Genomic DNA, 13,918 nt, shown 5'->3' with positions numbered 1-13,918 from the left:
AAAATAATCTCAAAGCAGTGTCATTTAATGGCCTTTTTAACTCGACACCTGCACTGAATACTATTTGATACCTATGATAAAATATAACACTTTGAATTATATCATCATCTCAATATGTATATGTATGTATTATTAGAATCAATTTTGTTTTGGATCGATTGGGAACAATAATCATTGGATAAAAATATCTATTTCTTACCATTGTAATAGTTAATTTATTGTCAACCTTGTGAAAATAAGGATGTATAATAACCTATTAGGATTGCTAGAGGTATAGACTTTTAATAGACAGTTGAGGTTCATTCTTCAGTCCCATTTCGACATCCAAATACAGCAAAATAGTTGAGAATTTTCTATAATCCTTATGAAAAAAAAGGTTTTATTCATAAAAAAATAGATTGTTTAGGCCTTTAAGATGGCAAGCACCAACAATATTGACGTCACATCAAAACGTTCTATAGCAGCACATCAGCTAAATGTTTGAAATCAGACTAATCGTCAACATTGTTGATGTCGGTAATTTTGGGGACCTAAACAACAGAGTTTTATTACATTAAAACCCTTTTTTACATTAATTTTAAAGAAAATACATAGTGAACAAATATAAGTACTTAAACTTTGACTGTCGATTAAAATTGTATCCCTTTGTCGCCATGTTTTACTATTATCTGACCCTAATATCCATTAAAAATATGTAATTACAAGGTTATACAATCTTGTTTCAATATTGTAGATAATAATTAACTATTAGAATGGAAGAGTAAAATATTTATCTCAAATTTAATCTAATTTTCTCCTCCCTAATCGATAAAAAAAAATTACAAACATCTAGCCATTATCAGAGATTTTTAGTATATGTTACTTTGATTTAATTCATATATCAGTGTTAATTATTTGCATCAAGAAGTATTCAATGTTAATTTTATGCCTTTTTTGAGGGTTTATTTGAAACCTGTTCATTTTAGGTAATAAAAATATCAACTATGAGCCCCCAATGCTCTAGTGTTCTTGAAATTCTGATAGAATAGAGACTGTGGGGATTCATCCAATCAAGTCACCCATCAGCACACTTTGCCGTACAAATATTACCCAAATATAATTGAATCCTTCATGCAAACTCGTTAAGTAAACTGAATCTATATAATTCGAACTTTCCAACTGTAGTAGTAACTATTACATATAATTCACGATCCCATCCCAAAGACTAGATGATTTTAAACACGTCATTCATCCTCAAAATCTTCGAAGTAATATAGGAAATACTGAAACTAGTAGAAATTAATTAGCTTATGTTATGATTTGTTAGTTTCATGAAATATCAAAGATTCGCATGTAATCGATATTTAAAACTGACAAATGGAACAACATCCATTCCTAAACTATGTACTATTATCACTCCTCCTTCTCCAATTTAAAATAGATAGAGTATACGCGAACGTAGTCTGTGCACATTGTACAACTTCAAACTGCATTTAGAGTAAAAATAAACAGAAAGAACAGGATATTTAACCTTTTCACTCTAGAAAGTGCTCAAAGGAAAGTCGGGCATAACTCACCAATTTGTGCTATTTACACAAATAAATTAGATTTATTTTGTGGTTAGAGCATACTCATTGGATCATAGTACTAACTTGTAAATTAAGTCTACAAATCAGAATTAAGCTACTATGTTTCTAACATATTAGAAATCATGAAAGTGGCACTTCGACAAGAATGAAACTATAGGGAGTTACGCCTACTTTCTTAAAAGTGAGATAACAGCATGCAGTCCACATAATATCTATTTGAATAAATACATATAGAGTATCTATTTGCTTAACCACGAAAATAATTAACGTAAAGCAAACACGAACTGGCAACAAACTACCTTTCATTTATCGAGGCAGTTGAGCGTTACAATTCATTAATAGACACTAAATCGCATGAATTGTTTTTATTCCTACTTTGACACAGTAGAATGAAACATGATTTGTCCTTACATGCACATAGACTTCATCTAGAAAGAAAATGCTATAATAAATAACCGAAACTCAGCGAAGGATTTTCAGTCAATTTAATTAATAAATAATACTAATCGTTTTTTCACAAGTGTAATGAAATATTGGGAAAATAAACGTAGAAAAATACTTCAAATTTAATACATTTTATTTCTTGTTAAAAAAAAAAATACAATAAAGGAATTCAAATAGGAAATGAAGACCACACTTACTAAATTTTTATAAATGAATATTAATATGAATTTGTTAAATATGAAGAGACGATACTCAAAATGATGAGAAAAGATTCGACATTTCGACGCAACAACTAGTACCTGGCTCTTGTGATAAATAAGTGCTAACAAATTATTTTAATAACAAAGCCATTAAGCACTAGGTGAAGCCCAAAATAAGCGAACATTGATAGTAGAGACGTAGTGAGTCAGCACCACGTTATAAGACCTAAGTAAAGAAGGAAAAAAATAACTGATAAAACGTTAAGAGGCACTAAGGTTCACAAATAATAAGGACGGAGACAATAGTTTCCTCCGATCCAACACAAACAGCTTCTTTGGGCAAAAAATAGTAGTGTTCACATACAGGAAGGTTAAACTAAACACTTTCCCAAAGTCTAATCTCAAACCAGAACAGATTTCAATGTCCTTTCCCATAATGGAGCAAGTGGGGAGGGAGTACAACTCCTTCAAAGATCTATTTGAGCACAAGAGACGACTCAGCATCAAGAGTCAGCTCAAGATAGAATACTCAAAATAATAAGGTCTCAAATCGATTAGAACCCCACCCAGAAATGGACTGAATAGCTGTTCTATTTCCCGGCCATGTTGTATCAATCGCTTTAAAAGCCGGGGTTCGAGTGCAAAAGAGAAAGAAGAAAGAAAGAAGGGAGCAGCTTGCTTTTTTTTTAAGAGTTAAAGGGAAAAAGGAAGAGAGGAAAAAAACCCAGACACTCGTTTTCGAGCGCCCTCTTTCTCTTCAATAAATTAATATATTATTTCTAGCTCCAAGCCCTCTAAAAAGTATATAATTTAAGACCCTCCATATGGAGAATGAAGGGGGGGGGGGATGTCCCTAGGACACAAACATTTCAAATCATTGATCCCCAAAACTAATATTACGTATGCAGTCCAAGAAACCGAAGGCGCCGGCCGTGTAGCACAAGGAAGTAGTAAGAAAATGACCACTAGAGGGAGCAAAACTGACTCTTGCATCAGACACACAAAAAGGTTAGGACAACATTGCGGATTTCTTCATAACCATCACTCACCTCTACTTATTCCAAGATACGGTGCGTATCATACGGATCCCAAGAGCAAGAAGTGGTCTTCTTGTTGGACTACGTCGTAGGAGAAGGCGAGATGTTCCTTTCTCCGAGGAATACTCTTCATTAATGAATGGATCTAGTTGTGTTTGAAGGGAGTTTGTTTTTGAAAGTGAGCTGCAGAGGGCGACACTACGCTAGAGCTGCTATATACATGAATTCAATAACTCAACACCCTCTTTTTCAGCTTTTAGAATAGTACTCTCTGGCCGGACTTCATAGAAATGAAATATTATTATAACAGTTCCTTCTATAAGCTGCAAGCTGCTCTTCTTGCACCTCCCGGTACTGCTCCTCTTTCCCCGCCTCCCCCTTCATTACATACACTGTCATCAAACGAATGATGCACATTGCGGCTAGTGTAGGAAGGAAAGAAAGAAGTACGGAGTTCACAAGAAAGGAACTTGTTTAAGAAGAAGAAGAAGAAAAAAGTGATAAAAAGGACTTTTCGATCCTTTCTATATTTTGTTTGTAGAAATACACCGATAAAAAGATTAAAACTAGAACTCAAATCTCTTAATCAATAATAATGACTCTGAAAAAAAAGACAAAAATGAATAATAATACATTGATTTGTAACAAAATGCAGTACATTCTATGTAGACCACTGCAGTAATTAGCATTAATAATAAATATGTACAAAACATTTTTCATGAACGTAGTATTGACGTAAGAATAACATGACAATGATGTCATATTTTATAAAAAGGAAAGTCATGGTGGTCAAGGGCGGTGAATATAATAGCCTCTCATTATATAACTCTCGTAACCTTAGAAAATAGAGTTTGTTCTCGGGCTAATATCCTACTTATGGAACATTATATATAGAGTAAGTTTAGGATGACGCTGATGATTCATTATAATCATGCATCTTACTATAACTACTGTAGTCTGTAGATGGGATGTCACATGAAATAATAGGTCATGTTGACATAAATGGCTACAGGGGCGTCCGTAGGATTTTGTTTGTTTTGGAGGAGGATTACTTGAGGCGATCAGACGTCCCCGATTTTCGGGGACAACCTCTGGTCAGAAGTGTAGAAGACTTATGACAAATGAAGTACTTGTCTCTTGCTTTATGTCATGATAATATTGAATACTTTGTCAACAAAACATTGAAAATGTCCTGGATTTTCATTACAGATATTGGATCCCTTTCGTATAGTTGATAATGTGTTTTTTTTTGTAATTCAAGCCAACAGATACATAAGTTTGCAACTTAAAGGGCCCTTTGTGAACACCTCTGGGATATTTTGTACTTACTTTTTAGAAATATGTTTTTAATGTCTAAAGTAATGTTGTAGGTTGCGTTAATAAATTTGTGTTAATTCCTTGGATCTCTTTAGTTGATCCAAAGTAACTAATGGAAGAACGTCCTGAGCTAGCTGACTGAGAAAAGAAAGAAAGAGGGAGAGAGATTGAGGTAGTGGGGACCAAGTAGAGAAAAGTTTTTCTTTGGGGCTGAGTGATTGGCTCTGGGACTCGAGAACCAAAAAGAGGCACATACAGAGACAATTATTTAGTATTATTCCATGATAGTGAAGCAGCTCTTCCCAGCACAAAGTTGGGGATGTGAATCTGGATCTCTTGAGTGTTTAATTAAATTGATGATATTATTATTGTTAGTAGTAGTGCTGAAGAAGAATCTGAATTGTGGGTATTCAAGTTTGTGATCGAGAATGTCGTCGTCGTCGTCTACCTTGAATTCCGGAGGAGGATTTGAGGAGACAAAGTTTATGAAGGATTTAATCAATCTCCGTGATACCCAAGAGGCCATTCAAAGTTATTCCGCTTGGTGCATCAAGCATCGAAAGGCTGCCTATAAAATTGCTCGCTGTTGGCTTAAAATTGTGAAAAAGGGTATTTTTTTTATTTATATAATTAAGTTTATTATTTCCAATGGATTTTTAAAATGCATGTATTTCATAATCCTTTTCAGTTCGTGTGGATCAAAAGTTGACTTTGTTTTATTTACTGAATGACATCGTCCAGCATTGTCGTAGGAAGAATTACTCCGAATTCCTCATGAAATTCGAGTCCGTCCTCAAAGAAGCGATGCCTCACTTAAGGGACGACAAAATTAATGAGAAGCTCCTGAGATGCATCAACATCTGGAGTGAGCGAAATGTCTTTTCTGAGAGTTTTCTGGATGACATCAAAGCCATTATACTTGAGGATAAAGAAACAGAGGAAATTGATAATTTTCAGGTAATCCTTAGCCAACAAAAAAGAGAGAAAGAAATATTAATTCATATGTGCAGATATGACACGTAACGTCTGCAGCATTGATGGGGGGCCTAAGCAACAACGTTTTATAACAATAATAATAAATAACATTAAGAAAAAAAAGTAGACTATTTGATGTGGCAATGGGAGCATCAAACTATAGGACTTAAGCCTCTACGTCTCTATCAAAAACTATCCCTCTATGGCCTAGTTTTAATTATATATATCTGACCCTAAAGTGTATTAAAAATCTGTTTTATATATTTATACACTCCTATGTCCATAGTGTATATAAGAATTATCTACACTATTGAAAGAAACGTATATTTTTCTCTTCCCAAATCGGTCCAAAAAATAATAATAATCGTACAAATTAGACATTTCATTGGGGGTTTCAGGACAAATACCTTTGATTATATTTACATATAACTATTTATCAATGATATCAAGTAGGATTCAATGCAGGTGTAGAGTCTTTCATTATTCTTAAAGCCATTTGATCAAGATTTATTGGAAATGTGTTCATTTTATATAGTACAAATACCTATCTATTAGGAGCTCCGAAAATGGTGTCCCCTTCAATTATGATGTAATTATTGGCATCAATCTAATCGCTCTATTTATTTAAAAAAGAGATTATACAGAGTGCCTCACTTGTTTCAGTTTATTGTAGATATAAGACCTCGTGTGTAATTTGATACCCTTTCCATTTGTAAAATATTTTGCTTCATACTTCAATTTAAAATATTTTGATGATGGAATCATCATCTCACATAAAAATGAAAATGTTTAGATATTACATTTACCCTCAAATGTCTCATTTATATAATGTTTATTTATTTTTTCCCTCCTGTCATGAATAACAGCCAACTCAATTGTGCACGCAAATTAAGATAATGAAGGCTCTGGAGGATGATACTGACTACAAGTTGAAAACTTTAAAGGATTCTGAGATCAACATTATGGATATTGATTCCCTTCGTCAAACTCTCAAGGATCGACAAGATGGAAATGATTTCATATCAGATTTTGAGAAAAGTACTAATAAAATGCAGGACTACATCAAAGCCATCGACAAGGAATTGGGTAAAAGAAGGAAAGTGATTGAGCTGCTCTCGAATGGAGGAAAATATTACGAGAGTCTTTTAGGAGAGGCTAATATTGTGGCTAATGTAAGGGATTTAAAATGTTCTTCCTTATTTATGAATATTAATTATATATAATTTTCTATCTGTAAAGGCATATACCAATTTTGAGAAGCGACTTCTCAATTTAAAAAGAAAGTTGGGAGAAAAAATTCCAGATTTGGAACAAAATCCACCACCACCTCCAGTGACAGACTCCCTCTCACCCATTCCCAGTCCGGATTATGATGCTCCCTCTCCTGTTAATGATGAATATGAGCTTAAATTGCCTGGTGAAGATAATTATTACGACCCAGCTTCCTCCCATTCTACTTCATCCACATCAGATACTACTGATGGAGCAAAATCTTCAAAAACTGTTATTGGCAAATCATCCAATTCACCAGGGAATGGATCGCGGGATCTTAACCAGAGACTTAATTCCATAATGTCTTCTTCAGAAAATAATTGTTCATCGGTACGGATTCATTTATCTTACTATAAATATGATCGTTATTATTTGTTTTAATCCATAGGCAAACGCTGTCCCCAATCATTCAAATACAGACAAAAACTTTAGTATCTCTGAATTCCTTACGCGTTTGGCAGAAGGTAAACCCGTTGGTAAATACAACAATCCCCCTTCCATCAACGGAGCAGGATACGATCCTTTGAGTGAGAAGGTTCCTACCCCTGTGGAACCTCCATTATTACAAAATCATCCAATTCAACAACCAACTCTGAGTCATCACCAATTACCTTTGGCACAGCCGGTACCAATGCCTGTACAGCATCCCCTTGCGTTAGTAGTTAAACCTCCCCAAGCAATGCCTCTTGCTCCACCTCACTCTTTGTCCGAGCAAACTCAACAGACCCTGACTGCACAACCTCCATTAACACATTCTATACCTTCTCATGGTCCACCGTTGCATTCCGACCAATCGTCTGGTTCTTCAGATTGGTGGAATACACCTCCACCACCACCTCCTCCTCCATTGCCCGTACCAGCACAACAGGATTCTCAATCCGAAATTTGGCCAGAACCATGGGAAGAACCTATTCCTGAATGGAAGATTCAACCTGAGGATGACGTCATTGAATCTGAAAACGATTTAATTAGGCCATATAACAATAGAGAGCCTATTCTATCCACCTCTTGCTCGTATCCCCTAAAGCAGAACTCTTCTGAAATTATGAAAAACAATTTAATAAGTCTTGTGAGTGGGCCTTCTTCAGAAGTAGATATGGATGTAGTAGTAGACTCGGATCATGATGATCATCAGGATCAAAGTGGAAGTGGATCGCAATCTTTATCTCTACAAGATAGACTTAGAAATCTTGCTGGTATTCCCGTAACTTTATCATCTACTCCCGAAAAAAATGAGTTTAAGTCACCACCATTATATCCAAGTCCTCATCAAGGACCTAACTCTAATAGCCCATCATGGGAAAATTCGAAAAAAATTCGAAGTAATAACTTTAACCATTTTCATCGTGGAAATAGAGGTAGTCCTTATCGTGGGCGTGGAGGTCGAGGATTTAATTCTAGCTTTGATCGGGATCATGGTTCTGGCTTTGATAGAGGTCGAGGGAATCAAAGAGGTTTTCGAGGAGGAAGGTGGTGATTCATTAATTGATTGATTACCTTTGTTCATCTACTCCCTCCTTACAGCAGCAACACTATTGTTATGAATGTAATTATATATAGATACTATATATTTGCATAAATTAAATTTGATAGTTGGGATAATAATATGCCTTTCAGATGTATGTATATAAAAAAATGTATGACCCTAAATACCTGTTATTTCCGTTCAAAAGCAAGCAATTAATTCATCTTTTTGAAGGATAATTAATGAGTTTTGTTCGTATGCATTTTTGTTATTGTTGTTTTATTATAATTTTAAAGTGACTCGAGTCCCAAGGATGATTACGAGTTAATATCTTAACCTTAAAGTCAAATAGCAATATTCAATTCTAGTTTGTGATTGGTGGTAAAGTCATTTTAAAGTTGAGGTCATCGTCATCATGATGATCCTATTGTTTGCGAATCAGCGGGGGTAACAAGTGTTTACATTTAACTACTTATAATTATTATTATGTTAGATCAAAAGTACTATATTTTAGTATTATTAGATGATCATACATTGATACGATAAACCATTAAATGTTTTTATTGTACATTAATATCATAATTAATCATTACTGATGAATGCTGTTATCCCTTACTGACTTCTCAACATCTCTGGCTCCCTCTTATTCTCCTTTCTGCCTCTAATCTTTTTTTTCTTTGCATATACATCCTATATGAATTATTTTTTTTCTTTCTCATTATTGTTTCATTCCCCCCCGTCTTATATACATTTGTTAGACTGTTTCATTTTCGGGGTAATATTTCTTTTCTTCTCTACGTATGAGCATTTTCTGTTGGGATCAATAAAAAAATCATATAAGTTTGAGTCCTCTCAATACATGTTTGGAGTGATACAAGCCATATTAATGTATTTAAAAAAAATGATATTTAGGGTTAGAAATAGGCTAATTATAAGGCCTCTTGTAACCACTGTATGATGCTATGTTTAAAAAACAAAATGAATTTGAAGTGTCGAATAAAATGGAGGAAATTTTTTGATAAAGCCCCTTAAATTATTAAAAGAAAGGGGCGAAATATTTTTAGGAGATACATTTTGTTACTCATTTGGAACAGGGGATACAAGAAGCCACTAAAATGGTCCTTTTCTAACCAATAATCATCTCATTTTAAAAAAGTTTAAAAACATAGCTCAAATCAGTCTTTGTGGAGGGGATATTAACTCAAATACGGAACAGTCTAATATTTATGTAATTAGATATATATATTTATATTCATGTATTTTTTTTCTGTTAACAAAAATACGTCTCCCCTTAACCTTTAGTAATAAGTGATAACTGATATGATAGAAATTTATGTTTAAAAAAAAATATTATGCTCTTCTTCTTATATAGCTGGATTTTCCTAACAGATTCATAGGGAAAATTCAATCTATGTAAAATAAAACACTTAAGAGTAAGTTCAGAATTGGTGAAGGTTTGATTTTTAGGAAATAATGATAATTTGAATAATAATATTACAAGATCAGTGATGAAAGACAGACGACTTCAGGGTTTTGAGCATAGCCTTTGTAGTTATTGACAGATTGTAAATACTTTGATTGCAATTATGGGTTATACTTTTATAGCAATGGTTCCTAACCTTGTTATCACCACAATGCGGGAGCCCAATAACATTTTATGAAATCTTGTGGTATGTAATCTCTCACGTGACCCTGGTTGGGAAGCACTGCACAAGTCACCATTGCTCTGCGTCGGTTTTACCGTGAGGGGAGGCCCCTGATCGGTCCTTTTTCTTTTTATAAATTTCGTTGTTTTTTTTTTTTTTTTTTAATAATTTCAAATCGTATTTTTCTTAGCAAATATTTATTAATTTATGACGCAGGGCCAGAACAAATGTTGTAATGCCCGTTCCCTTAAACCGGGCTTTCTACTTCATGTATATTGAAGTTCAAATCTTTTTTTTGACAAATATATCCATCCTTTTGAAGAAGTATTATAAGGAGCGTCCGCATAGTTTTTTTTGGGGGAGGGCTTCATTTAAAATTTTTTGGTAATGGTTAAAATAAACTTTTTTTTTATTAGAAAATAAATCCTTTCAAAAGTATTTTCTTAATTTTTCCCAAAAAAAGTGATAATTTTTGGGTGATAACAAAAAAATCCTTGATTAAACGGGGGATACAACCCCTCCAACCACCGCCTGCTGACGCCCCTGATAATCACCTATTACAACGTACACATACATGACTTAACAAAAATTGTTGATGATATTACACTTTCCTCTTTAACGGATTCTCCAAAGGTTTTTCTTAAACAATTTAGACAGATAACTTACTTACACGTAATGCATACTAACATTTTCCTCTTCGCTGACATGATTTTAATGACGCTGGTTGTTTTACTAATTTCGTTTATGAGATGGCTCTCTAACAATTTGAGACGTTTGAGTTTAATTACCCTCATGTGAAATGCAGAAAACATCGCAAAATTTTTTTTTACTAATCAAGGAATTTCTCCTTTTTCTTTTGGGCATATCGTTATTAGTTATTAAGGACATGAAATTATTATCATAATCTTCAAATGAGTGTGTGTCTAATAATATGATCAAAGACTCATTTAACCTTGCTAATTTGTCATTTATAAGTAGATATGTGTTTGCGGAAAGAGAGAGAGAGATTGTGAGAGAGGAAGGGAGGGTGAGTTTGTGTCTTGAAGAGACCTCCTTGACGATGCGCGTGGTGATGTGAAGATTGATACGATGATGTTGTGAATGTACCGTGTTCCTCAAAATTCGCAGTTCCTAATTTTGTACGTACGAGATATAGTAAGAAAATTCGAGGTAAGTCCGGAGTTGGGATCTCGCTTTTTTTATTATATTGATGATGATTGCAATTGAGGATTTCTGAGGAGATGAAGTTAAACCTCTTTCCATATATTGTTTCAGATTGAAGGAGTCAAATCAGATATAGTATGGATTCCAAAGAGACGGTTCCTTGGAGGAGAAGAAAAGGACACGTATTTCATCCCTCTCAATGCTGTCTTTGTATGTACATTTGCTGAGATTAGCTGCTAATAATTGCAGTCTATATACAAATGATGGGATTTATATTTTTATAATCAAAGTTTAACAAGTTCATTCCTTCAAACTTTCGTCTTGATTCAAGGAAGAATCAAGTTGTGTTCTATGCATATAATAGAAATCATATTATTTTTGTATGTTACTTCCGGTATTCTAGTCAGAGATTTAATTTAATTATGCTAAACCATGAACTACGGAGTCCCTCCTCCGTATTATCTCATATTGTGATATAAGTCTGTAAAATACACATGTATATTTTTTTTTCTATGCTATGGCCCATTGTCAAATTCCAATGACATCGAAGTAGTAATTTTATTTTTTTAAATGTTTTTTATATAAGTAGGTATTTTGATGCTCAAACGTATTTTACATGACTTAAATATATTATTTTTCCCTGAATGAGTAATTTGTATTATTTAATGTAACGAAATGCCAAATATTTGTATTCTATTGATATTCATGTTGTGTCCCCATCTCATCTAAAATTTAGGGACTACTTTATAGAGCGTCAATATGGACTATTTGATGTATAATAATAGCTACTAGAGCGCCCTCTATCCAGTCAAATGTGGTGCACGTTATATGTGCTCCCTGATGTATATTATAATCATATTTTGATCTAAGAAATAACATTGTAGTCGTATTAATGAAATATTGTAGACGTGTGCATACATATAGCATCAAACGTGAATCACATACATTTCTTTGATCCAAAAAGTAACAGTGTTATGTTTGTGAGCGCTCTATAGAGGATAAAAGTAAAATGGACACTCAAGGTAAGGAAGGTAGGGTGTTGTAGTTCTCAATTCTGATTGGCTTAAAATTAGGAATGCTACATGTTCCTCCAGCTAGGCGCGCGGCCAGTGCGGGAGGGAAAGAAGGAGTCAGGATATGTTCCTAACATAGTCTTCCTTGTTTTTAGATTGAATTGTTAATTTTTGCCTTGACCGCTCTATTTCATAATTTATTCTTTTTGAAATAGAGACTTATATATACTTAGCTCCGTTTGGACCAAAATACAATTTCTTGTTGATTCCTCGCGGTATATATGCTGTATATATTGACCATCTTATTGTTTATATGAAGAAATTTTGGCTGTCATACACAAATACAAATATATATATTATTTTAAAAGTTCTAATAATGCCTTATGTCTATCCAGATGTTAAGTAATCCATGTTCTAACATATAATTTATTTCTTAAATTTCTTGTTATTTTTTCTTTCATTCTTGAAGAGCTTTATATGAGTTGAGTGTTGAGTAGTTAGGTGTGAGGGTGTTCATGAAAAACAGAGTAACACTGATGATTTGTAGGGGAATTATCTTTTGTATTATTAAAGTAAATTTTGTCTTTTAGCCGACGCCTAATTATTCTGGTTAATGCCGGGTACCACGGATAGTATATATAAATATAACAAATCCCCCAAACAGCTAAGGTGAACTTATGTTGCAACAACTTCGTAAATCAAAAAATGTCGCTCCATATGATTGCAATTGTAGGGTCGTCCGCAGGATTATATATATATATCTATAATTGTTGTTTTTTTGAGAAAAATCCAAAATTAATTTTATTTGAAAATAATTTTTAAAATCCACAGCAACTCTTTAGAAACTAATTTTTCTGGAAAAAAAAGAAAAAAGCAGCGTTTATATTTTATTCAAATCTTGGCATATACTGAAAATGCACATTCGTTATGGAGAGGGTGGTCCAAATAAATTAGAAAAATCTTTAATGTCTCTTAACAAACCAACTAGATGGGATAGTGTAATGTATTCGTGATCCCTTCCCCCTTGTTCTCTTTTCTTATTGTCTTGTATATATATATACATGTGTAAAGTACAGTCTTTTACCTCGTTTTAAGTATAAATAGTCGTGTATTTTATGTATATATTAGAGTAGGTTTTTGTATTAATAATAATATAGATGTTCTTATAAATAAGACTTGTATTATTCCTCCACGCCGCCTTTCCTTCTCCTCACTTCTCTCGGTCGTCCTGGATCTCTCCACCTTATAAATAATTGTGTCTCCTCACCCTCGTCAAGACACAACAGATGGAACCATAATTTTTTTAGTATTTGAAAGCCTCATTTAATGACACATAATGGGATACACTTCTCTTGGTAAGTTGGAAGCTTTGGCAGTCACGGGCGACCTTGTGCAGATACATAATTGTCATTGTCCTGGTTCCAATTTTGCACTTCTAATTTATATTTCCTGCATGGATGGAGTAGACCAAGGAAGAAATTAATTCTTCCAACAAGACAGTGGTATGGTCCCCAAGACAAAAAAAAGTCTGGGATGTGTTTGCCACAAAATGTCCTCAATTTAAAATCCCGAATTTTTGGCCTGCAATCAGCCATGACCTGAACTAATACGATCTATATCTCTGGAAGAGGGTCAAACATGAGGTTGTGCCAAGTATCATTCGTCTGTGGAGGGCTTTAAGTATTCCATTACCCGTACAATGGCAAGCTGGATTTTGCCCCGGCTAGTCAAAGCTTCCCGGGGCCGCGTGGCTGAAGTTACCAAGAGAGGCGGATTTCATTATGAATAATAGAATGTAATTAAATGTAGCTTGAAAT

At 33.9% G+C, this 13,918-nt stretch overlaps 1 protein-coding gene and 1 long non-coding RNA gene across 5 annotated transcripts; one reads left to right on the top strand and one right to left on the bottom strand.

The window, feature by feature from the left end:
* Positions 1-2,127: 2,127 nt before the first annotated feature.
* Positions 2,128-3,517, bottom strand: LOC121121221 (uncharacterized). The gene is made up of 2 exons (XR_005865364.2): positions 3,262-3,517; positions 2,128-2,438 (listed from the first exon to the last, which is right to left on the bottom strand). It is a non-coding gene; the product is annotated as an uncharacterized lncRNA (long non-coding RNA).
* Positions 3,518-4,219: 702 nt separating this feature from the next.
* LOC121121219 (uncharacterized) lies at positions 4,220-11,733 on the top strand. 4 transcript variants are annotated; one of them, XM_040716102.2, is made up of 7 exons: positions 4,220-5,175; positions 5,255-5,523; positions 6,408-6,713; positions 6,781-7,143; positions 7,202-8,359; positions 10,900-11,094; positions 11,200-11,733. In XM_040716102.2, exons 1-5 carry the CDS (start codon positions 4,995-4,997, stop codon positions 8,288-8,290), a joined length of 2,208 nt encoding a protein of 735 aa, XP_040572036.1. In that variant the 5' UTR covers positions 4,220-4,994; the 3' UTR covers positions 8,291-8,359; positions 10,900-11,094; positions 11,200-11,733. The 4 variants fall into 4 exon arrangements, with proteins under 4 accessions (XP_040572036.1, XP_040572033.1, XP_040572035.1 ...); XM_040716099.2 differs by having other exon boundaries at positions 4,266-5,175; positions 10,903-11,094; XM_040716101.2 differs by having other exon boundaries at positions 4,266-5,175; positions 7,202-8,432; positions 10,903-11,094.
* Positions 11,734-13,918: the final 2,185 nt, after the last annotated feature.

The sequence above is a fragment of the Lepeophtheirus salmonis genome, chromosome 7 (assembly GCF_016086655.4).
Source record: "Lepeophtheirus salmonis chromosome 7, UVic_Lsal_1.4, whole genome shotgun sequence".
NCBI lineage: Eukaryota > Metazoa > Arthropoda > Copepoda > Siphonostomatoida > Caligidae > Lepeophtheirus > Lepeophtheirus salmonis.
The sequence above is the reverse complement of the archived record's forward strand: the minus strand, read 5'-3'. Positions and strand labels throughout refer to the sequence as shown.